Source organism: Aotus nancymaae, unplaced genomic scaffold (genome assembly GCF_030222135.1).
Source record: "Aotus nancymaae isolate 86718 unplaced genomic scaffold, 86718_ANA_hifiasm-v0.15.2.pri h1tg000014l, whole genome shotgun sequence".
Lineage (NCBI taxonomy): Eukaryota > Metazoa > Chordata > Mammalia > Primates > Aotidae > Aotus > Aotus nancymaae.
Window position 1 is genome coordinate 47878451 of NW_026988425.1, and position 26687 is coordinate 47905137.

At 34.9% G+C, this 26687-nt stretch overlaps 1 protein-coding gene across 2 annotated transcripts in view; it reads left to right on the forward strand.

The window, feature by feature from the left end:
* Window positions 1-26687, forward strand: part of NDUFS4 (NADH:ubiquinone oxidoreductase subunit S4) — a 108045-nt gene that overhangs the window by 56644 nt on the left and 24714 nt on the right. For both annotated transcript variants that reach the window (XM_021670205.2, XM_012449571.3), the window contains exon 3: window positions 23865-24037. In XM_021670205.2, the coding sequence (XP_021525880.1) occupies window positions 23865-24037 (173 nt within the window). The remainder of the gene's footprint in view (window positions 1-23864; window positions 24038-26687) is intronic.

The window sequence follows — 26687 nt, forward strand, 5'->3', positions numbered from 1 at the left end:
AATTTTTAAACCTAATTGGGTAGTTTAAGATTTGACATACAAAGAATTAAAACAAGATATCTGATTAGTATGCCTTATAATATCTTAAACCTTCAAATATGGCTGGTATAGCCTGTGCCTAGATTATTCTGAGGTTAAAAGTCCTCTAGGGCTAGTAGTTTTCAACTAGGACAATCTGTAGTTGTTTGTGAAGATAATTCAAGAGATTTTTTTTCTTGTCTCTTATTTATAATGTAAAATATTACTATCCTTTCCTTCATTCAATTTTTTTTTTTAGCATATTTTAGGCCCTGGGGATATAGCTGTGAACAAAACACAACATCCATGTCCTTGCTTATATTCTCATGTTTAAGCATACACTAGCTTTATTCATAAATAATTATGGTTTTTCATAGAAAACAAATATTATGGAAAAAAAGCTAGGTGATGAGACAGAATAGCTGGAGTTTGGGTGAGATGGGGTCATTTAAACAGGGCAGTCAGTGAAACCCACTTTGAGATGGTGTACTGTGTGAATTAAGATCTGAATTGGTGAGAAAAAAGCAGCTGTGTGAGAATCCAAGGTAAGAGCATTTTGAGTAAAGGAAAAAACTAATGACCAAAAGTGTAGCTGGTAGTAGTCAAATAACAGAGGGAAAAATATGACATAATAAGAAAGGAGGATAATGATGTAAAATGAGATTAGAGATGTGGGCAGGAGCTAGATCAGGTAAGAAGGCTCTTTAGGGCCTTGGTAAGAAATTTGAATATTATTTAAATTATAATGAGAAGCTTTTATATGATTCTAAGTAGAAAAGTGGTTTGATCTGATTTACTGATCAATAAAAGCCAGAAAATTACTGAGCTATTATGGTTAAGGGTGACTTCAAAGAAGCTCAAAGGAAACGGTTAGTTTGCTCCCATTTTTATTTGAAAGAACCTAATTTTTGTCTTTGCATTTTAGGTTTTATATATGGTATAACAATTTGATGATTTTTTTCTGTTAAAGAATTTTCTGAATATGAAATTGCTTTTTGAGAAAGGCAGTATTGGGACCAGGAATAATAAACTCGTCTCTCTAATTCTCCATAGCCCTTCTTTCTCTGCCCTGCCCCCTCTCCACCAAGGGAAAAAATGTTAAAAGGTTTGTCATAGTGGTGAAGGAAGAGAAGAATAAATTGGCTGAGGTGCTGTCCACCAGTTTGGTGCTGATAAGCTTCAAATACACTTGTGTTCTGCACCTTGCTTTTGCCAGTGGCATAGGTTAATGGTGATAGTGGTCTGTCTTCATGTTAACTTTGATGCCACTTCTTCTTGCTCTGCCTCTCCGTTCCCTCTTCTTTCTCTCTGCTTATTGAAATCTCTCTTCACAGTTTGTGTGGCTTTTTCCCTCTGTCTTTGTGACTCTCTCTCTGTCTTCTGAGGACTATGTAGCTGTAGGTCATCTCTCTCTCCCTTTCTGGCTGCATGTGTTTTCCTGATACCCCCTTATTTCCTTCCATTTTTTTCTTTATTCCTGCCTTCCTTTCTGTCTCTCTCTGGTTTTGGATTTCTGTGTCATTCTTTGGCTATCATGTTTTTCCCACTCCCCTGTCTCTTCTACTCCCTGTTTTCTTCTTCCTTCCATTCTATTTCTTCTATACTTCTGTTTCTTTCATCTTTTTTCTTCTTTCTCTCAGTTTCCAAAATGACTAAGGAGCAACATCAGAACTAGTGGGTGGAGACAGAAGGTGGCCCTACCCTCTAAGCACTTTTTTTTTAATTGTCATATTTCCTTTTTTATCAATATATAAGACTTTTAGAGACATTTAGTAACTGGAAAAAGAAATGCTATGGTTTGTAGATTATTACATTACTTGAAATGTTCACTCTAGTGTGATATATGGGATAGTGGCAAGATCATGACCTAATTATACATATAGCCTTAGATCTTTAGTCATTTCTCTCCTTTTGGCTTTATAACTTGAAGCAAGTTATTTAACTTATGTCAGTGTCCTCATCTTATAAAATGAATATACCTTTTTATATTTGTTTTGAAAATGAATTGAGAATACCTACACTAAACAAGAGGAGAGGCTGGGTGCAGTAGCTCACAACCGTAACCCCAGCACTTTGGGAGGCCGAGGTGCAAGGATCACTTGAGCCCAGGAGTCTGAGACCAGCCTAGGCAAAAACAGGGAAACCTCATCTCTACCAAAAAAAAAAAAAAAAATTAGCCGAGGGTGGTGGTGTATACCTGCAGTCCTAGCTACCTGGGAGACTGAGGCAGGAGTTGAGCTGTTAATACTCGGGAAGTTGAGGTTGCGGTGCGGTGTGATCATGCCACTGCACTCTAACCTGGGTGACAGAGCGAGACCCTGTCCCAAAAATAAATAAATACAGAACACATTTATGTTCATTTTTCAGTAAAAGTGTTTTTCTTCCCTTTTTTGCTACTTGGAGTTGTTAGCTTGGTGAGAGAAACAAACTGGAATTATAATTATTATTCTTAATCAATTTTGAATTAATTTTGAAGACCATTCTTGTGAATCAAATCTGCAGTGCAGATACTGAGTTCTAGGGGACCTTGCAGCACAATGTTGGCCTCACAGTGGTCTTTTATCAGTCATGTGTGTATATGTATGTATATGTATGTATATGTATAGTTGGTAATGATTTTTGTCATATAACTTGCCTTTCCTAACAGCCTGTGGCACTAATATCATCTATGACATTATCTCTCATTATGTAGTTTGAGAATCAACTATGTAACTCTTTAATTGGTAGACAGATGTATTGCTATATAATTATCCTTCCAGTGAGAAATTTCTTTAGTCATCTGTAATTTCTTTTTAATGGTGGAAATTTGAAACTGTATTACTCCAAGGAAATTTCCAAAGTACTTATTCCCATTATTATATTTGGTCATTAAGCTCTGTGTAATTACAAAAAAACCTGGTTTTAGGCTGGGTGCAGTGGCTCACACCTATAACCCTAGCACTTTGGGAAGCTGAGGCAGGTGGAGTGCCTGAGCTTGGTAGTTTAAGACCAGCCTAGGCAACATGGTGAAACCCAGTCTTTACTAAAAAACAAAAAATTAGCTGGGCACGGGGGCATGTGCCTGTAGTCACAACTACTCAGGAGGCTGAGGCATGAAAATTGCTTGAACCAGGGAGGCAGAAGTTGCAGTTAGCCAAGATAGCGCCACTGCACTTCAGCTTGGGCAACAGAGTGAGATTCTGTCTCCAAAATAATGATAATAATAGTTAATAATAATAATTACATTTTAATAGTAAGGCATAGACTTATCAAAGATCACATTAGAGGCCAGGTGTGGTGGCTCATGCCTGTAGTCCCAGCCCTTTGGGAGGCTGAGGCGGGTGGATCATGAGGTCAGGAGTTCAAGACCAGCCTGTCCAACCTAGTGAAACCCTGTCTCTACTAAAAATACAAAAAAAAAAAAAAAGATTAGCTGGACATGATGGCAGGTGCCTGTAGTCCCAGCTCCTTGGGAGGCTGAGGCAGGAGAATCGCTTGAACCTGGGAAGCAGAGGTTGCAGTGAACTGAAATAGTGCCACTACACTCAAGCCTGGGCGACGCAGTGAGATTCTGTCTCAAAAAAAAAAAAAAACAACTCACATTATACATCATAAATGTATTAAATTTTACTACCAATAAAAAAGATAGATATATTTTTTTAAATTTTAAAACATATTAATATGTACATCTTATGTGGAAACATTAATTTGCAAATGATAAAGCATAATGAAAAAAATTAAAATCACTTTTAATCTCAATCTTGGTGAATTTACTTCTTTTTTATATGAATATTTACATACCCTAATATCTAATGTATTTATATGTAAGACAAATGGTTTTATAGTTTTTTATCCTTTTTTTTTTTTGCTTTATAATACTGTGAATATATTTATTTAAAATTATTCAAAAGCATAATTATAAATGAATGTATAATCTCTCATTGTATGACTGTACCATAATGCCTCAACCATCATGCAGTTTTTGTACTGCAGATTGTTTACAATTTTTTGCAACTGTATGTAATGCTAGAATGAACATCCTTATACCTAAGTCTAATCTTTGATGACATCTTTGTTTCAGGATCAGTTCTCTGAAGTGGCATTAATAAATCAAAGGGTTTAGTACCAACATTTTAGACCAGGCTCAGTGGCAAGGTGGGAGGATTGCCTGAGCCCAGGAGTTCAAGACCAGCCTGGGCAACATAGCAAGACCCCATCTCAAAAAATGTAGGAAAAAAAAGTATCAACATTTTAAATATTTTTTGATACCTAGAGATGATTGATACAGAATGCTTTAGAAAGGATTTTGCCAGTTAACTCAATACAACTTTAGAGATACAGCTTTATTTTTAATATACATGGCCTAGTTATGTGGATACTTTTTAGACTCTGACACAGGGGGCATGTAGCAAATTTTACCTAATAGATGAATACCATAGGTCTAAGAATTGGAGAAAAAGACATAATACATTAATGAGGCAACACTGATTTAGAAGTACTTCAAGGCTTAGTACATCTTAAGGATCAACATTATAAATTTATGTGTCATTGTACTATAAATTGGTGAATATTGCTGGTTGATGAGATTTCTGTCACAAATCTCTGTAAAATAACTAAGCCAATGCATAGCAGTTAATGCTATGTAAGTGTTAACTATTGCTGCTGCTACTACATTAGTACTACTGTTACTATTAGTCTATAATGCATTATAACAGAGTTTGTGACATAAATAATTTATCTGAGGAAGTTACGAAACTTTCTCCTTATCCTTACATTCAGTCTGTTTTTTGTTATAAAGCCTTTCGGAGTTTGTGACATAAATAATGTATCTGAGGAAGTTATGAAACTTTCTCCTTATTCTTACATTCAGTCTGTTTTTTGTTATAAAGCCTTTCCAGAACAATGCAAGGTAAACATTATCCTCTGAAATATCTGCAGTACTTACCTTCATCATTTATTTGTCGAACTACATTATTACTGATTTCAAATTTAATTTTGTAGTCAGCAACATACTCTATGATTTCAATTTTCAGATTTCTTGAGACTTTTTTATCACCTAGAATATGGTCTGTCTTGATTTAAGTTTCATGTATATTTTGAAAGAATATGTATTCTCCAGTTCTTGGGTTTGGTGTTCCAAAAATTTCAATTAAGTTTTAAGTTGACTAATAGTATTACTCACATTTTGTATATCTTTACCAATATTTTTGTCTACATTTTCTGTAAGTTGTAGAAACTTAACAGAAACTTGAGAGAGAAGAGTTAGTATTTCAGACTATAATTGGTATCTTTCCTGTGTGTGTTGGATTACTTTTTGGCGTCACTTATTTTGAAACTCTACTGTTGGGTGGTGCATTAACATTGAAAATTGTTGTGTGTTCTTGATGAGTTGATGCTTTATCCTTATGTGATGTCCCTCTTTATCCTGGTGCTGTTCCTTTTTTTGATGTCGAATTTGATAAAAATATGTAACTGCCTTAGTTTTCTTAGTCTTAGTTTTGTGTGGTACATCTTATTCTCATTTGTGAGTTTAAAGTTTGACCCTTGCATTTATAACAGTACTTCCACTTGTCACTCCAGTCCTTTGTGTTAATGTTGATACACATTTTCCTTTCACATTTGTTATAAACCTCATAGTAAATTATTTTTGCATTAAACAGTTGTCTTTTAAATAAATTTAGAAATGAGAGAAAAATCTTTTATCTCTACTCACAAATTTATCATTTTTGTTGCTGTTAATTATTATACATCATATAGATAAAGTTTCCGTCTGTTATCCTTTTCCTTTAGCCTAAAGATCCTTATTTAACACATCTTACAGTGCTGGTCTGTTGGGCAAAAATCTCTCAGCTTTTGTTTATCTGGAAATCCCTTCATTTTGACTCCACTTTTGAAAGACCTTGTCTTTGCTCAGGGTGCCACAACAAAGTACCATAGACTGGGTGGTTTGAACAACAGACATTTCTTTTCTTTTTTTTTTTTTATTTTTTGAGATGGAGTTTCACTCTTGTTGCCCAGGCTGGAGTGCAATAGTACATCTTGGCTCACTGCAACCTCTGCCTCCTGGGTTCAAGCAATTTTCCTGCCTCAGCCTCCTGAGTAGCTGGGATTACAGGCGCCCACCACCACGCCCAGCTTATGTTTTGTATTTTTAGTAGAGATGGGGTTTCACTGTGTTGGCCAGGCTGGTCTCAAACTCCTGACCACAGGAGATCCACATGCCTCAGCCTCTTAAAGTGCTGGGATTACAGATGAGAGCCACCATGGCTGGCTCAGAAATTTATTTTCTAACAGTTTTGAAGGCTAGAATTCCAAGTTTAAGGTGCCAGCATGGTCGTTTCTGCTGAGGGCTCCCTTCCTAGCTTGTAGAAGGCCACCTTCTTGTTGTATCTACATGACCAGAGAGAAAGAAAGCAAGTGAGCTTTGTCGTGTGTCTTCTCATAAGGGCAACTAATCCCATTATGAGGGCCTTACTCTCATCTCATCTAAACCTAATTACCTCCCAAAGGCCCCATTTCTAAATACCATCACATTTAGGGTTAGGGCTTCACCATATGAATTTTGGGAGAACACAAACATTGAGTTCATAACAGACCTTTTCATTGGATATAGAATTCTAGGTTGAAGGTTGGAATGATTTTAAAATGTCATTCCTTTTTTAAAAAGTTGTGGTAAAATATACATTGCAAATATTTGCCATTTTTAAAGGCACAATTCAGTGGCATTAACCACATTCATAATGTTGAGCAACCATCACCACTATCCATTTCCAGAACTTTTTCATCATCCCAAACAGAAACTCTGTACCCATTAAATAGTAACTCTCCTTTATGCTTTCCCCTGTTCCTCATAACCTCTGTTATACATTCTGTGTTGTAGCATGTGTCAGCATTTCATCCCTTTTAAAGGCTATATATAATATTTCCATTTTATGTGTATATCATACTTTGTTTATCCATCCTTCTGTTGTCGAACATTTGGATTGTTTCCACTTTTTGGCTATTGTAAATAATGCTGCTATTAATATGGATGTCCAGATATTTGTTGAAATATCTTCTTTCGAGTTTTTGGAAAGATGCCCCAAAGTAGAATTGTTGGATCATGTGATTATTTTGTTTATCATTTTGAGGAACTACATACTGTTTTTCTTATTGGCTGTAGTGTTGTTTACATTCCCACAGCAGTTCACAAAGGTTCCAGTTTCTCTACATCCTCACCAACACTTGTTATTTTCCATTTTCATTATAATAACCATCCTAATGTGTGTGAAGTAGTATCTCAATATGGTTTTGATTTGCATGTTCTTAATAAATTAGTGACGTTGAGCATCTTTTTGTGTCTTTATTAGCTATTTATATATCTTCCTTGGAGAAACGCCTATTCAAGCTCTTTGCTCATTTTGAATTGGGTTGTTGTTTTTTGTTGAGTTTTAAGCTTTCCATATATTCTGGATATTAATCTTCTATCAGTTAGATGCCCTTTGATGCACAAAAATTTTAATTTTGATGACATCTAATTTATCTGTATGTTTTTTGCGTGCACTTTTATTGTCATATTCAGTAATTCCTTGCCAAATTTACTGTCAAGAAGATTTCCTCCTATGTTTTCTTCTCAAAATTTTATAGTTTTAGCTCTTCTTCCTTTTAGGTATTTGATCCATTTTGAGTTAACTGTTGTATATGGTGTAAGACAAGGATTCATTTTCATTCTTTAGAATTCAATATCCAGTTTTCCCAGCACCATTTGTTGGTGCTTTCCACATCGAATGGTCTTGGCACTCCTTTAAAAAACCAATTGGCTGTATATGCAAGGATTTATTTCTAGGCTATTTTATTTCATTGGCCTATATGTCTCTTCTCTGTCAGTACCACACTAATTATTGTAGCTTTGTTCTTCTTTTTTAAGACTGTTTTGAAACAAAGATTTCATGTGAATTTTAGGATGGATTTTTCTGTTTTTGGTCCCAAAATGTCAAGTTTTGATAGGGATTGCATTGAATCTGTAGATTGCTTTGGGTAGTATTGTCATCTTAACAATACTGAGATTTCTAGTTGATGAACACACAGGATGTTTTCCCGCTTATTTATGTCTTTAATTTCTTTCAACAGCGTTTTGTAGTTTTCAGTGTATAAATCTTTCGTTTTCTTAGTTAAGTTTGTTTCTAAGTATTTTATTCTTTTCTATGCTATTGTAAATGGGATTTTTTTGTAATTTACTTTTTAGATTGTTCATTGTGAGTATATAGAACATAACCGATTTTCATATATTGATTTTATATCTCCCACCTTGATGAATTTGTTTATTATCTCGAACAGGTTTTTTTTGGTAGAATCTTTAGTTAGGGTTTTTGACATATGTCATCTAGGAACAGAGATAACTATACATCTTTAAAAGTTTGGATGGCTTTTATTTCTTGTTCAAATGCTCTGGCTAGAACTTCTAAACTACATTGAACAGAATTAACAAAAGTAGGCATCATTGTCTTCTTCTTCCTCATCTTAGAGGAAAAGATTTCAGTCTTTTCTGGGTTGTGTGTGTGTGTGTGTGTGTGTGTGTGTGTGTGTGTGTGTGTGTTTGAGATAGAGTCTCACTCTGTGCAGTGGCACAATCTTGGCTCACTGCAGCCGCGACCTCCTGGGCTCAAGAGATCCTCCCACTTCATCCTCCTGAGTAGCTGGGACTACAGGTACATACCACCATACCCAGATAATTTTGGTTTTAAATTTTTTGTAGAAATGGGGTTTGGCATGTTACCCAGGCTCGTTTTGAACTCTTGAGCTCATGCAATCCGCCTGCCTAAGCCTCCCAAAGTGCTGGGATTACAGTTTCTGTTTTCTTTTATCATCGTTACCATATAGGTAATGTGTGTTTCTTAAGACTACTTTTGTGATTATCATTTTATCTTTAAACTTTAGAAATTTAGTTATACTGTGTTTATATATGGTTTTCTTTATATGTATCTTGGTTAGGGTTCATTAAGATTCTTGGAATTTTGGATTGGTATTTTTAAACAAAATTTGGAAAATTTGGACATTTTGTAGTTATTTCTTCAAAAAAATTTCTGCATCAATCTTTCTTCTTCTGTAACTCTAACACTTATATTGTACTGCTTAATATTATCCAACCAGTCACTGAGGCCCAATTTATTTTACTTCTGGTCTTTTTCCACTATGTAGTGCAATTTGGTTAGTTTCTGTTGTCCTGTCTTCAAATTTAATGATCTTTTCTTCTGTGGTGTCCAATTTTCTATTAACCCCTTACAGTATTTATCATTTTAGATATTATGTTTTTCAGCTCCAGAATTTCTGTTTGGTTCTTTAATATAGTTTTTGTTTTTCTGCAGAAATTTTTTATCTGCTCACTCATTTTGTCCATCTTTTTTCTTTAAATCTTTAAACATTTATAGTAGCTGTTTAAAAATCTTCATTGTTTCAGGGCCTATTTCTATTGATTATTTTGTTATTGTGGTTGTTGTTTCCTGTTTATGTACACATTTAATGCTTTTAAGTGTGTAATTGATGTTCTGATTACTTTGTTACTGGGAGCCTAGATTGTATTGTCTTCCTTTATAGAGCATTTAGTTTTGTTTTTGCCGTCCACTACTGGCTGATCAACTTAATCCTTTTAGTGATTGATATTAAGCATTGTATGGGTGGTCATAGAGTTGCTCTGCTTTTTATATTTGACCTTTTTTTTGTGTCAGTTTAATGCCCAGAGTATTCAGCAAAATCTTCATTCTCACTTGTTAGAACTACGCATTACTTGTCCTACTTCACAAAGTCTCATTGTAGACAAGACTGTGCAGATTTCTGAAGCTCCTTTTTTGCTTAACTCCTCTTCAGAACTCTGCCTCAGAAATGTCATTTGACTCAGCATCCCAGAACGCCAATCCCTACCTTTTCTGCTCTGTGAGATTGCTGTGTTCTGCTTGGAATTTACCTCTCTGGACCATAGTCTGAAATGTGCCCCCATGCATGAAGCTGAGACAATTATGGGACTATATCTTGAGTTTTCCTTCTTTCAGGGATCACTGTGTTATGCTTTCTGTTATCAGATTGTCCAATATCTGAAAATAGTTGCTTTAAATAACTTTCCTAGTTTTATAGTTTGTATAAGGCAAAAGTGGTAGTCTGATACCATTATGGATTGCAGCAGGATCCATGTACTACTGTGACAGTTCTTTTGTAATAATGACTTTGTTAATGAATCTTTACTTTTTACTTCAGGTTTCAGGGATCACCATGTTATGCTTTCTGTAAATAGTTGCTTAAAATAACTTTCCTAGTTTTATAGTTTGTAAAAGGCTAAAGTAGTCGGGTACCATTATGGATTGCAGCAGGATCCATGTACTACTGTGACAGTTCTTTTGCAATAATGACTTGTTAATGAATCTTTACTTTTTAAACCAAGCTTTAAAAATGTGCTCAGTTATGGAGGTTCTCAGTTCTCTTTATAAAACATACTTACTAACACCATTGACATACTACATATATAGCTAAATTAAGGCTTCATTTTAGTATATTGGCAGACTTCATCTCTCAGTCATTGAGTCATATGCCTTACCAAGACTCAATCAGCTTATCTCCATACCTGTCTCTGCCAGTTATACTTGACATTGTAATTCACAATGTAATTGAATAGTATAGTCTGTTTATATGAGGACAAGAGAGTCCTTTCTATAACAGTTCTATTGAATACTTTGAGAAGATGATAAAGGTGAATTTCTAATGATAGTGTTCAAGACATGCAATTTTACAATATGGTGCTTTGGCATTTGAATATTTTATGAAGAAGGCAGAAGCAAAAGGTCACTCTTACCTTCCCCACTGCCCATCTCTTATGAGGTAGGTTGTAAAACCTAGGAAGGATTTTTTGACCTTTCCCTGAAGCAGGTCATACAACCTTCATGTGAGAGGTGCCTTTTTTTTTTTTTTTTTGAGTCTTGTTCTGTCACTCAGGCTGGAGTGCAATGGCATGATCTCTGCTCACCACGACCTCTGCCTCCCGGGTTCAAGCAATTCTCTTGCCTCAGCCTCCAGAGTAGCTGGGATTATAGGCACCCAACACCACATCTGGCTAATTTCTTGTATTTTTAGTAGAGACGGGGTTTCACCATGTTGGCCAGGCTGGTCTTGAACTCCTGACCTTGTGATCCACCCACCTCAGCCTCCCAAAGTGCTGGGATTACAGGCGTGAGCCATTGCATCTGGGCCAAGAGGTGCCTTTCCTGTACGTTGAGGAAGATAAAGCATCACAGAGAAGAATCTGAACAAAAAGACTTGCTAGATTTCTGCAGCTGATTACCATTGGATCACACCCCCTTTGCCCTATCATATTTCTGACTACCCACTCTTCATCTAGCCTACAAATAAAATCACACAGGTTTAACTCTTTTTTGGGTCTTCATTTTCTTACAAAGGTTTCTGTGTCACATAAAGTTTTTATTAAATAAATTTGTATGCTTTTCTCTTGTTAATCCATCTTTTATTTTGGGACCCTCAACCATGAACCTAAGATGAGTAGAAGAAAAGATACTTTGTCTCCCCCATACTAATAATTCCTGTCAAATATGTCAAGTAAGACAATTGTAAAAGATTGTGGTGTAAAAAGAAATAATAAAATTCTAGACAGATTGTGGAATCAGATTATTTCATAAACATTTTTATATTTATCGCTTCACATTTACAAAACAAACCGTAAATTGTAGATGGCATATTTTTTTGATGATTTATGAAAAAAACAACACTTGGGATTCTGATAAATGGACCAATACTCAAAGAAAAGGCATTGCCCTGTATCAGATTATTTTAAAAATATACTTGTACCTTCTTGCATTATAATGTAATGATTAAGGTTTGTATATTTTGCTTGCTTAGTGTTTTCCTGGTTTTCCTAATATGTTCAGGTAACTGAGAGCTATAACAAGTTCTTAACAACAGAAAGGAAACTTCTGTTACATAGTTTAACTTTTATTCTTATGTAAATTGACAAGGAATCCCCTTACACTTTTTTAATATGCCTTCTTGCAATCTAGTTTGACTTGCACATCATTGCCTCATAAATATTTCATTATTTAATCAGAAGCATTCAGTTTTTAATCCATTATTTTATTTCCAGTTTCCTTTTCTGATGTAATTTATTTCACTTATTGCTTAAACCATTGCTTGATTTTAGGAAATTTATGTTCTGGCCCTTTGGCCTGATGTTTGTTGATTCAGGAATTATTTTATCTTTAGTTCTTTACTGCCATACCTTTTGTTCATAAGTCTTAATATATGTTATATGTTCTTTAGCCTTTTAATTTATTACCAGGAGATGAAGAGTAATATTTAATTAAGAAATAATAGATTGGTTCCGTTCTGTTCTGTTCTTTCTTTGTTTCCCTTTCTTTCCCTTCCCTTCCTCCTCCTCCCTCTCCCTCTTCCCTTTATTCTTCCCTTTGGGTCTTGCTCTATTGCCCAGGCTGGTCCGAAATTTCCTGTGCTCCAACAATTCATTTGCCTCAGCCTTCCACGTAGCTAGGATTACATGGGTACATCATGTTGTCTAGTTTAAATTGGTTCTTTTCAAAAGGTAATGTTTTATAAGTTCCAGACTTTTTTTTTCCTTCACCTTTTATTATAGCTTCTGAAAAGCTGCCAGGTATCCTAAGATAAGGTACGTGACTTGATGATTTAAAAATCCGAAAAATCCAGCAGGGTGTGGTGGATCACGCCTGTAATCCTAGCACTTGGGAGGCTGAGGCAGGTACATCACCTTGACTTCAAGAGTTTGAGACCAGCTAAAAATACAAAAATTAGCCAGGTGATGTGGCGGGCACGGGCGCCTGTAATCCCAGCTCCTTGGGAGGCTGAGGCAGGAGAATTGCTTGGACCCAGGAGGCGGAGGTTTCAGTAAGCTGAGATCACACCACTGTGGCATTCCAGACTGGGCAATAGAGCAAAAACTCCATCTCAAAAATAAATTAATAAAAATAAAAAATAAAAATCCAAAAAATTCTTCCAGACATGGTGGCTCATGCCTATAATCCCAGCTACTCAAGAGGCTGAGGTGGGTGGATCGCTGGAGTTCGAGACCAGCCTGGGCAACATGGTAAAACCTCCTGTCTACAGAAAAAATACAAAAACTTAGCCAGGCATGGTGGTATGTGCCTATAGTCTCAGCTACTCAGGAGGCTGAGGTGGTAGCATCACCTGAGCCCAGAAAGTTAAGGCTGCAGTAAGCCGTGATCATGCCACTGCACCCTAGCCTGGGCAGTGGAGTAAGACTCTTTCTCAAAATAAATAAATAAAGATCAAAAAAATCCTGAAGTATTGGATTAAAAAGCAAATCCATTTAGCTGCTAAAATGTGAAATTATTAAATGTTATATTTTTGTAATTGTAAATATTAAAAATGTATTAGTTTAATAATTTTCAGAGTGCTTCTGTTAAACATACTGGTTTTCATTGAGGCATTGATCCTTTTTATTCGTTAAGCATTTTTTTTTTTTAAACAATTTCAGTTGTTCCTAAGTTTGAACTTAGAAAACAAAGATTTTTAGGTTTTTCTTATAAAAATGCAAAAAGGTGTTCCAATAGATTTTTCTTATTGGGGGAAAACATGTATTTTTATATCATTTTTCTAAAATTGCATTTCATCATAAAACAACTTCTTAGTAGACTTGATTTGGTTATGTTGTATGTCAAATCATATACTACTTTTGAGGAGAAAAAGTAACATATTTTGAATACCCATTATAAAGTTCATGGCTGACATTGCTATAACAAAAGACAGATTAACAAGAAAAAAGCATAACAAATTTTTACTATTTGTATTTTAAAGAGATGAGGTCTCACTATGTTGCCCCAGCTGGTCTCAAACTCCTGGCTTCAAGCAGTCCTCCCTCCCTCAGCCTCCCTAGAAGCTGGTATTACAGGTGCATGCCACTGTACCCAGCTAACAGATTTTTTTAAAAAAAACCAGAGTTTTATAGACAGTGGTAGTCTGATCGATTTTTCTGGTTTGCAGTTTTAATGTCACAGAGGTTGTCTATACATGAGTCGTTGTGATTTCTCTGAAGTTTCTATTAATTTATCCAGTCTCCATTTGTAAGACTTCAGGAAAAGGGAAGTTTTAATATCAGTAATTCCAAGTCAAAGGTTGGGAGAAAATTGGAAATATTAGTTTGGAGAGCTGTAACTAGTTATTAGAAGAAACTAGAAGAATTCAGGATTCATTCCAGTTTGTAGGTAAATAACAAAACTTCAAAAACAGTGTGCCAAGATCTAATAATGGGTGTACTGTAGTTTTCTTCTAAAACATAATTTTTCTTTCTACAGTCATCATTTTTATCAAAGATTATCTAACTAAGACTAATTTGTTTGCAAAATAAGTTTAACTAATTAAATTTAGTGATATGGTTTGGATCTGTATTCTACCAAATCTCATGTGGAGATGTAATCCCCAGCATTGGAGGGTGGGACCTGTTGGGAGGTAATTGGATCTTGGGGGTGGTCCATCTTGAATAGGTTAGCACCATCCTGTCTGTGCTGTTCTTGTGATAAATGAATTAGCTATCCTGAGATCTGATTTTTCCAAAGTATGTAGCATCCGCCCCTTCTCTCTTCCTCCTGCTCCAGCCATGGGAAGATGCCTGCTCTGGCTTTGCCTTCAGCAATAAGTAAAAGCTCCCTGAGACCTCCCCAGCCATGCTGCTTCTTACACAGCCTGCCAAACTGTGAACCAATTAAATTTCTTTTCTTTATAAATTACCCAGTTTCAGGTATTTCTTTATAGCAATGTGAAAACAGACTTAAACACATAGCCTAGTTATTTACATTATGTGCAGCATAGGCTCCTTTTAAGTCCACTTTGCTGGAACTTTTCATAAGGAGTCTCAGATTGGACTTGTAAAAGCCTCTCAAGACTAGAAATCCAAGCCTAGGACTCTTCATAAGGCTTTGCATTCCTAGACTCTTCATAAGGCTTTGCATTCCTAGAGATTAGGTGAATTCCTCTTTGAGGTTCCCAAATATCCTGAGGTTTGTGGACCTGCCATGAAGTGGCATTCCTTACTCGCCTAGCTGTAAGGTAACCATACAACCATGTATTCAAGTTACCAGGCCAGTTTTTTACCCCTAAGGGGCTTTTATTGGCTCTATAAAGTCAAACTTAGTTTCTTAAAGTTATTTGGTTGTATTTGAAAATAAGACATTCTAGTCAAAACCTTGGTAATATAAGCAGTAAATACACAAATTCCTGTTACCAAGAACAGATTCTTCCTGAACTTGTGCAAGTAACTATATTGTATAAGAATACTTGCTAATAGTTCTTGGACTCTAGAAGGATTGTGCAGGGAGATAATAATTTTTTCCATTTTTGTTTACAAAAGTATGCTTTACCATACTTTTGTAAGCTATATAGATAGCTTAAAAGAAAAGAATTTCCTTAAATCTGGAAAACAAAACATTAAAGAACCCGCAGTGTTTCAAACATAAAAAAAAATTATCCTCATTAGTTCATTCAGTCCCATGTAATTAGTTCTTGTTCTGCTTGATGAACAGTTTTATGAACCCATTAGTTTCCTCATTCGAGTTCCGGAAATTTTTATGCAGTCCAATGGTATAATCTTAAAGTTACCAGAAATCTGTGTTCCAGAGTACTCGTCAGTCTTTTTTATGAATCCCCACGAAGATGAGCAAATTTAGACTATCGCTCACTGCAGACACTTTCAGAGAAGAATCAAAATATATAGTAACCGTCTATGAATGACAAGAGACTTAAAATAGCTGTGGTTAAAGATCTGAGTGTTCATTATCATAATGATGCAGTTGGTCAGGAAGTTTGGCAGTTTTTGGCATACAAAATGTTAACATACTAACCAAAATTATGACTGATAGCATTATACTGGAACATAATAGAATTTTTGAAATTTCAAATAATGTATGGAACACTCATTCATAACATACTCATAGATAAAACTGAGAAGTCTGAACATCACTTATTATTTGACAGTGCTTCCCATATAATCTAACATATCAAATAAGCCTAATTAATTTAATATCTTTAACAGGTTGAGAGACAAATCCTTTGAGACTTTCCGGGGATCCTCTGGAAAGTTCCAAAGTTAGAGGTTTAAGAGACATAGTTTAGAATTTTACTTTGAGAAGTGAAAAATGTCAAATGTTTAAAGCATGTGATTAAATAGGCCCATGGGTCACTGTGAAACATTACCAAGTGACAAAAGATTTTAAAGGCAAATACAGAAAACTACATATGTAGAGCTAAATAATGAGAACAAATGGACATAAAGAGGGGAACAGCAGACACTGGCACCTACTTTGAGGTAGAAGGGTGGGAAAAGAAAGAGGATTCAAAAAATAGTAACTATCAGGTACTATGCTTAGTATCTGGGTGATGAAATAATTGTCCACCAGACTCCCATGAAATGAGTTTACCTATATAACAAACTTGGACTTGTATCCCTGAATTTAAAATAAAAGTTAAAAAAAATATATTGGTAAAACACAAAATCTTTATTTGGCCAGTTACTTAACAGATAAAGGAAAACTTTCACTTTATTAGACCAGTACTCCAGGAAAACTTCGTCATTTTAACAGAGAAGACCTAATTTCTAGTTTTGCATCAGTGCGCTATTAATACTATAGCTGTAGTTAATTTTGATAAAACTATGTAAATGAATTTATTCAGTCTCAGCCATCTCTGACTATGAGATAAGATTTTTTTCCCCCTAAGATTCCTTTTTCATAAGCCTTTTTATACTCTTTAAAAAAATATCCAACAGCTTTTTGCCCCTGCTTTTTTCTCTTATTCTGAAACAACCAGTCATTTTACTTTAGTACAGAATTAATTTACTCTCTCTTCCCATAATGGAAAATAAATACTCATGCCTTAGAACTTCTCTTACCAAAAAATACATCTCTTATTGCATTTTGTTTGTATAAAAATTGTTTCTCTTCACCCTTCTTAATTTCTAGTAGTTTAAACTATATATTTATTAGAATTTTAATAATTAACAATTGTGAACTGTCATGTACTAATATTCTGTGGATTATTATAATTCTAAAAACATGCTTCCTTATAGTACAATTTCTCATGTTTATTAACAGACCAAATATGTTTAGCTACTCTATATTATACAAAAGCAGTATGCCAAAAGTACATAAATTCAAATTTAGGTTCAGCAATTAATGTTTCAGCATTTTATTTTACTAAGAAATGGCCTAGACATTTAATGAATATCTGTTACTTAATCTTACTTAAGTATAACTTTAAGGTTGCAAGTTACCAAAAAGATTTTGGAGCCTCTTTTTAAGTTGACATATTTTATAAAATGTTATTATTGAAAAGTTCACTTACAAATTTTTACTCCAGTTATATTTATTTAACCTACTTGTTCTCAACAGTTAAACTGCTCATGAGAACTTTTTAAGATATTAAACAAAGCTAGGCATCATTTTATTTTTCTTGTTGAAAAATCAGGCAATTGTCAAAAATATCACAGAAGCAAAGAAACTAAAAAGTTAAACTTATGTTTAAACTTTTGTTTCTTCCTCCCTCTTTTTTTCTTTTGATAACTGTTGTCTCCCTGAAGTTTATTTCTAAAAGATAACTATTGAGTTCAAGAGAAGACAGGTAGGAAATTTACATCTCTAAGGCACAGAAAAAGATTGTAAATTTTTTTCCCAGGAGGAGTTTTATAACATATTTGCCTGTTATCAAAGATTTTTCTTATGGAGGCTGTGGATGAAATTTTAGGTGAGTGACTGAGGAAACATCTAGCCATTGTCTTTCCCCAAAGTGTATCTAAGTGAACAAAACATCCATTTCTGTTTTCAGATAGTTTTTTTGTTTTGTTTTGTTTTTCTCAGCCTTACGTGGTTGCTTTTGGGAGACCATGAATCCTTTGAGAGTAAGGATACTAAAGTGCAAATTACTAAGGGGCTGGAGTGGAAAGAGAGAGAGTCTGGCAGGGGTACATAGAAGGATGACAAAGTAGGAACCTGAAGGGGAACATAGCAAGATTCAAAGTTACTTTATGGAAGATCAAAAGGAGGAAACGGGAGCAGAAGAAAATGTAAAAGCAGTAGGAAGAGGAAGGAGCCAGTATGGGCAGTATCTTAGTCCATTTGTGTTGCTGTAAAGGAATACCCGAGACTAGGTAATTTATAAAGAAAAGAAGTATATTTGGCTCATGGTTCTGTAGGCTGTGCAAGAAGCATGGTGCCAGCATCTGCTTCTGATGAGGGCTTCAGGGTGATACTAGGCATGGCAGAAGGTGAATGTGAGCCAGCTTGTGCAGAGATCACATGATGATAGAGGAGGCAAGAGAGACAGAGAAGGAATGTACCAGGCTCTTTTTAACAACCAGCTCTTGGAGGAACTCTTGCAGGAACTCATAGAGCAAGAACTCACAGATTACCACAAGGACAGCACCAAATCATTCACGAGTGATGTGCCCCAGTGACCGAAACACCTACCGTTAGCCTCACTTCCAACATTGGGTATCAGATTTCAACCTGAAATTTGGAGGAGACAGCCCCTTCAAAAGAGCCAAAAAAAGGAAAAGACCTTCGTTGCTATAATGGTTATGGATCTTCAGTTTCCTATGGAACATGGCATGCCTCTAATCACACACACACTAATCTGTGACATTAACCAAATGAGTAACCAAGCAGCTAAGGTTGAGATGGCAAAATCCCCTTAAAGACCAGGACCTTTATCACAAACTTCCCTGAGAATTGGTGTGGTTGGATAAAGAGAATATCCTTTTAAAAAATGTTTGTTATTTTCATGAGAACAGAGATCATGTTTTCACTGTTGAGCATTGTGTTCAGTGTCTAATATGTAGTAGGTGCTAAAAAATACAGTGAATAAATGAGAAACATTCTTTTTGTTGCTGAAGATAAGCATTTCACATATGTTATTTAGTACTTATTTAGGGTAGCAAACTGATTTTTTAAATGATGAAAAAGGAAAAGTCTGTTAATCTGCCCAAAGTTGAGAACTGGGATTCCAACCCAGTTTTGACTCAGCCCTTTGCTTTTAGCCAAGGCTTTCCTGCTCAGAAGGACTATGAGTGGTAGAAATAGTTTGAGATTGAAAAACATGTCTCTAATTATTAATTTTTTACTCCTTGTATGATTAGTAGCATCATTTGCATGACCTATTTCTATCATATCCATAGCATTTCATTTAAACTATACTTTTGGCTTGATGGTAGTTTTGCCCAGTATGCAAAATGTAACAGATGCCACATTCCAACACTTGATTCATTGCCTGGTTGGACTCCCCCATCAATTCATTACTTTAACAAACAAACAAAAGTTGGTTCTACTGGCACAACTCAAATTTATTTTTATATTTTTTATTATATCTGAATCTCTATGGCCCCTAAGTTTTAGACATGGTTAAGTTCTTCAGCAGTAAGTAAATAGGATTATGCTGTCTGCCAACTCTTTATATTTTTTAAACTGTAAAATTTTATTTTGTAAAATGTCTTTATTTATGAGACCTTTAATGAGTTTCTTGCTTTAAGTATCTGTGAGTTACTTGAAAGAACGTTTTTATTACAGGTCCAAGACTTGTTTTTCTTTTAACATCTTTCATGGTTGAAATAGAATATCAACACAGTCATCGAATTTAGATTAGTTTTAGATGTAAATAACTTAATAGTCTGTAATAGAACAAGTTTCTATAAGCAGTATTTTTACTTAATGTTTCAATATGTGCTCTATTAAAACTTTTAAGCATTAATCCATACTAGCATGCAATTTAGTGAACTTACTAGGAGAAAGCATGGTAAAAGTTTCAGTTTTTCTGGGTGTACTGAAAGAGCCAGCAAAAATGCATCCCAAAGTGCAAAAACCTTACATTTATTTCTCTTTATGACAAGTGTAAACTGTTATGGTTAAGTGGGTGGGGCAACCGGAAGTAATTACTAAGGCCAGTGGCATTTTTGTGGTTTAATAAAGGCAGAAGCTAATTATTCAGTTTTTATTTAAGTGAAATGGTGCCAAAAAGGAGGTTCCTGCAGAGCAGCTGCACTCCTTCAGTGTTACCCTAATTTACCAAAGACACAACTGTCACAAACAAAACTTTTAAACTTGATATATAGCCACAAAAGTAAGGAGGCTTTTGTTTGGAGTGCATGCAGAAGAACTCCTTTATACAAATCAACCGGCAGATGACGGACAATGATGAAAATTTGATTCTTTGAAGTCATAATAGTCATTGAAATGTGTGAAATTCTGGTATTGAAAAGAGAGCGGCCAGCAAGACTCTAAATCCTGGGTGGTTGCAAGAAGCTTGCTGGGAGGTTTTTCTGCATTTTGACACCAACTTCCCATTGCTTGTTCCCTGCTTCCTTTGTTAAAGAAAAAAAAAGTTGAATTCACAGAAGATAAATGGAGACAGTTGATAACCGAATCATACAGTTTTAATAGGAAAACTAATATTTTATCATGGAAATTGGTATTTGAAAGAATAAAGTTCATACACATATACTGGTACATTCATAGTGATTTCTAAAATTCCTCTTCATTTATGTAGACTTGTGAAATGGAGCATCAGCTATCATCTCCTCCAAAATTTAAAATTGAAGATATGGTGTTGAAAGAATGAACTTTGGAATTATGACATGCATCTTTCTATTAGCAAATTTTGACTTGAATGCCCTTAATCTGTGAATTATCATTGACTTATTAGTTATCATTTATTAAAATAGCATATTTTATGTAAGGTTGTATTTCTGAAACTTTATTAGGATAATGACATTTATTAATAATGGAAACATAGGTTTCATACTTGACCCAACTATTCGACAATTAAAAGTTTTAAAATTCAGTAAATCTATGTATGTTACTTATAGAGTAGCTTGTTTTATCAGAATTTATAGATAATTCTTAACTGGTGAGTCTTGAGGTTCTTCAGGGGCCAGCCTGAAGCCTTTTCATACCTATGTGATTTAGTTTTTTGAATTACTATTTATTAATTATTTATCTCTATTTTACCAGTAAAATGAGAAATCTGTGAAAGGCTATAGTGACATCTTTCTCCAAAGCATTTCTAGCTTTTCTAAATAGGCTTTAAAAACTCACAGGTGATCCATATTGCAATACAAAAGTAGAAATTCATAAAGAATAGCATTAGTTCAATGTAGTTTAAATAGTTTGCAGATTTTTAATTTTTTTGTGTGAAAGTTAAATCTCAGGTAGCTCCGTGAGAATTAAGAGGGAACCACAAAGCATTGAAGACACAAGTAGAGTTCAGCATACTGCCTCATAGTTCTTTTCAAGTGTTACATTGTTTTAATGGAATCTTGGAGTGGGAGCTTTAGCCCATTGAAATGTGCTTAAAGAACAGGTTCTTCTGTCACTAGCTGAAGCTGTGTGGATGAAATGATAACAATAGGGTGTCGTGATGCATTTTTAAAGTGTGAGAAATCAGGTTGTCTAGACTGAGAGTGTGCCTACAGGGGCTAGGAATTTTAGAGCCTCTGTGCCCTTTAGGTGTCAAGTATATGAGAGATGCCAAGCCTCTTTATTCTATCTTTGGCAGCAGCTCAACCGGGCTATAGTACCTTACATGTCTTCTGCACGCAAAAACAGTGATTCTGTGTCATAACAACTTGCGTTTCCAAAATCAGAAACCCACTTGTTCAAATGCCAACTTTAAATTGGGGGAAGAGATCAATAAATAATTGCCATAATTTGAGAAGACATGGAAGATTGGTATATATGAGTTCATACTATAAAGAGCTTAGCAGCATTGTATAGACACTTTTTAAAAAACGGTTTTCTATCCTAAAATTTATTCTGTCCTTTTCTACTTTGTAGATCAAATACTGTTTTATAGTATAAATCAGGAAATACTATTTCCATTTTTTTCAAATCTTGAAAAAGTTTAAAATTTTAAGTTTTTTAATCACTTTGGCATATATGCATCACAGTATAGACATAGGTAAAGTGTTTCCTCTAGTCTTCCTGAGGTAACTAGTGTTAAGAGTTTAATGTGTTACCTATCATATAGTTAGTTTTAAAGAGAGACATAACTTACAGCTCCGGGGCTTTTATGAACTCAGAACAGAGGCAGTGCTTTGGAATTTGGAAAAGATGCCCCACCCCATAATTTATAACATGCTTATGGTGTTTGTTTATACCCTGCGTAAGCTGTAGCTGAGGAAATGAGATAATCTAAAATACATAATATTAAATAATAGACTACTATGCCAGATTGCAAGTATTATAGTGAATACAAAGGGGGAATTAAACATTGAGGACTTTCCAGGAGTTGAGCCACTTTAAGCTCTTAAGTAGAGACATATTTTTCAGAAAGTCATTAAATGTAGTAATACTTAAAGTTTTTTTGAAGTTGAACCTCAATATTAGAAATTACCAACTAAAACATTTCACGCCTTTAAAAATTATGCACCAACTTTGCCCATTTTGTTTTTACTTTAACCTAAATGTAAATAAACTTGAAAAAAAATAAATGTAGGCACATATTAGAAGTACATATTTGTGTAAATATTTATATGGATCATTTTGATAGTTTCTCTAAACAGACAAGCTGTGACAAAACCACACCTAATTATTGGTGCCAGTGGAAAGGTATTGTGTTGAATAGAGGATTAGTTGCCAACTAAAATAACTTTAAAGAATTGGTTTTTAATCTTGTGAATAGAGAGACTAGTCAAGTCAGAAATGTACTTAGTGTTTTTCCACTAGTACATACTGCAGCGAAGTATTCTTGCTAATTATTTGGTTCATAGCATTGCTAGATTGAAACTACAAATAAACATTAGTCTTTATTAGGGTGTATATAATGACGTAAAAATTCACAGGCATTTTCTAGTTTTCACAAGTTTGGTATAATTTTACGTTAACTCTTGTTTTTACGAAGTTTTCCAAAATGTATGTTAGTAAGTGAACCATGATTTTTAAAATGCTTCATTAATAAGGATATGGTAGACTCCAGTGTGATTTACTTTGATCAAATAAAGTATTTTACCTATTTTACCGTTACTAAATGGAGATTTAACGCATTTATGGCCGAGCTTGCAATTTTTTTAATTTTTTGCGACCAGACTTTGGCAATGACCTTGAGCAGTAGGATATAAATAACTTCCACATGCTTAGCGTTCCAGTAATGGAACACTAGGCATAAATAAGTTTTAAACTCTGAATTACTTTACTAATTTGTGTCCTGACTACCACTTTGTTTTGATTAATGTGTCTACTCTGCGGTGTCAAAATTCTGTGCATTTTCTAAATGAGCATTTTTTACCAGAGAAAATTATAGAAAAATTCAGTTAAAGCATCTAATTAAAGTTGTTAATTTTAATTGTTTAAAAAAGGTTCAGGTTTCCCTCTGAAGGTAATGCCTTGTGGGTAAGCAATTTGACACAGAAACTATAAGTAACAGATTGTCTTCTATTTAAGATATAAATAAACATACAGATAAAGATTTACTTTTTGTATGTCCCTTATATGTTTTCTCCTCTGACTAGTTACACTTGCTCACAAAATAAGAGCATGTTGACTGCAGGCTCTTCTGCGAGCAAACAGTCTCTTCAGAAAATACCAATACTTTTTGGACAAAAGGGCGTAAATTTTTTTAAAGACCCTTTTCCACTGTCTCCTAACACCACCCCCTAAATAAACCATTTACAGGTATCTAAATAGCACTTTATGTTGTAAAGTATCAGTGGTAGTGAAATAAGCCAGAAAGTTTATCTCAATTCATGAACAGATCTGAATAGAATTGCATGAATATAGGAAACAACAAAAGTACATTAGTGAGTATGTAGGCTGCTTGAAACATGGTTTTTTTGTTTTGTTTTGTTTTGCTTTGCTTTCCTATAGGATATCACTACTTTAACTGGTGTTCCAGAAGAGCATGTAAAAACTAGAAAAGTCAGAATCTTTGTTCCTGCTCGCAATAACATGCAGTCTGGAGTAAACAACACAAAGAAATGGAAGATGGAATTTGATACCAGGGAGCGATGGGAAAATCCTTTGATGGGTTGGGCATCAACGTGAGTACTTTAGTTTAATGTGAATATTGTCAGCTCTCTTTTACTGTGTATATTTTTCTTTTAAATATGATTTTCAAACTTTTATGTACAGTATAATTATAACAGTACTTTTTGACACTGTTGGCTATCACTGCTCAAAGATACACATTATATACATTTATATATTCATATAAATGTGGCTCAGCACAATAAACTATGACATAGTCTTTTTCAAAGTACTACTTACTAGATAAAAATGACTGACATTGAGAGCTGTGTTATTATGAAACCCAAAGCTGTGTATACAGTAGTCCCCCCTTACCTGCAGTTTTGCTTTCTATGGTTTTGGTTATCCAACAGACAGTACAATAAGATATTTCAAGAGATGGAGAGAGACTACACTTATATAACTTTTCTTATAGTATATTGTTATAATTGTTCAATTTTATTACAACTTATTGTTAATTTTTTACTATGCCTAATTTGTAAATTATACTTTATCATAGGTCTACATGTTTAGGAAAATACAGGGTTTGATATTATTCGTATTTTTAAGCATCCACTGGGGGTTCTGGAACTTGTCCCCACTATTTTATCTAAGATACTCTGTGAATGGTGTTTATAACCTAGTGACCTTTTATTTTTAAATAAAATAATAAAACTTCTTTGTTTTATATATACATATATGTATTTTGTTTGTTTGTTTGTAAGGGGGGTAGGAACTAGGTGAATTTAGAAATTGGTTAACTTGAGGGAAACTTTCAAGTTGCTGAGATATTGTGATTAATAAATTACTTTTTATTTTTATTTATTATTTTCTTTAGAGATGGGGTCTTGTCCCATTGCCCAGGCTGGAGTTCAGTGATGTGATCCTAGCTCACTGCAGCCTTGAACTCCTCCTGGGTGATCAAGCGGTCCTCCCAAGTAGCTGGGAATATGGGTGCATGCCACAGCACCTGGCTAATTTTTTTTATCTTTTTGTAGAAGGGGAGTTTTGCTTTGTTGCCCGGGCTGGTCCCAAACTCCTGGCTTTAAGCGATCTGCCCACCACAGCCTTAAAAAGTGCTGGGATTATAGGTGTGAGCCACCATGCTTGGCCATTAAATTGCTTTTTAACAGTGTATTAGAATAGATTCTTCTGGCACTAATGAAGTCAGTGACCTAATTCTCCATAATGGAATAGGGCCCAAATGTTAAGTAGGAGGGCTGATTCTAGTTAAATTTAAAAAGCTACCATTAGAGAAAACATTAGGCAGATAAGCTAGAAAATTATCATTCACATTGAAACTCTTAGTCCAGTCTTGAGTTGAAGGTAGTTATAAACTTAGAAAATGTAAACTGTCTCGTTTTAGAAAAGTATAATATTCAACATCATTTCCTGTTGATTACTTGGGAGACTTTTTTTTTAGAAAACATCTGTCATGTTGCAGTTTAAATAGAATTATATTAGGCAAATGATATATAGGAACAATTTTTAATTTTTTTTCTTATGTTGCAGTTTAAATGAGATTTTTTAAATTTAAAATTTTAAATGCAGTTTAATTTTAAATGATAAAAAGTCAGACAACACAAATTCAATTAGAACATCACAAAAAATACAAATATACTTCCACAGATTTGCTAGAAGATTAGTTATTCAGTGTGGACTGGGAGCGGTGGCTCATGCCTGTAATCCCAACATTTTGGGAGGCCAAGGCGGGCAGATCACCTGAGGTCAGGAGTTCGAGACCAGCCTGACCAACATGGAGAAACCCCATCTCTACTAAAAAAAATACAAAAGTAGCCGGTCATGGTGGCACATGCCTGTAATCCCAGCTACTTGGGAGGCTGAGGCAGAGAATTGCTTGAAGCTGAGAGGCGGAGCTTGTGCCATTGCACTCCAGCCTGGGCAACAAGAACAATACTCTGTCTCAAAAAAAAAAAAAATTCAATGTGTTATAAAATTAAAAGTATGAAAATGAAAATGAAACACTTTGCTAAGAATATTCTGCTTTACCAAACCACCTAGGTAGAGTCTTGAGCACTCACTGATAATAAAGCTGAGAAACAGATACTTACCCAGTTTAGTCTTTGGAGTGAATCTGTATATATGAGATGAGGCCGCCAAGTCATGGTTATAAGGAAGGGATGGAATCAGCTTATCTCCCTCAAAGCCCATAATTGTCATGTCTGCTGTGGAAGTAGTACAAGACCTTGCCTTGGAATTGTTAGAAAGGGGAGCTACCAAATGGAAAACCGAATCTACCCAGTTTCTGGAAAACAACAGATGGAGGAACATTTGGCTTCCGAACTTTTTCATACATAAGATAATTTTCCTAAGTAATCTTGCTCTGGTGGGTTGTATAGTCTCAGTACTTGTCAAGAAAACAGAAGTCTCCCATTAACCCTAACTTCAAAGAATACATACCAGGTCAGATTTCCCAATGCACCTTACTGTTTCAAGAGATTCCTGGTGGTGCCTGCATCTGTAAGTATGGTCATATATAGACAAAAGCAGTGGTTCTCAACTGAAGGTGCTTTTGTATCCTTAAGACATTTGCCAGTGTCTGGAGACATTCCTGGTTGTAACAGCTGGTGGCTTCTGCTGACATCTAGTTAATAATGGCAATACTGTGAGACACAGAACTGCTCTCCTTTGCAATCAAGAAAGAATTTTCTGGCCCCCAAAAGT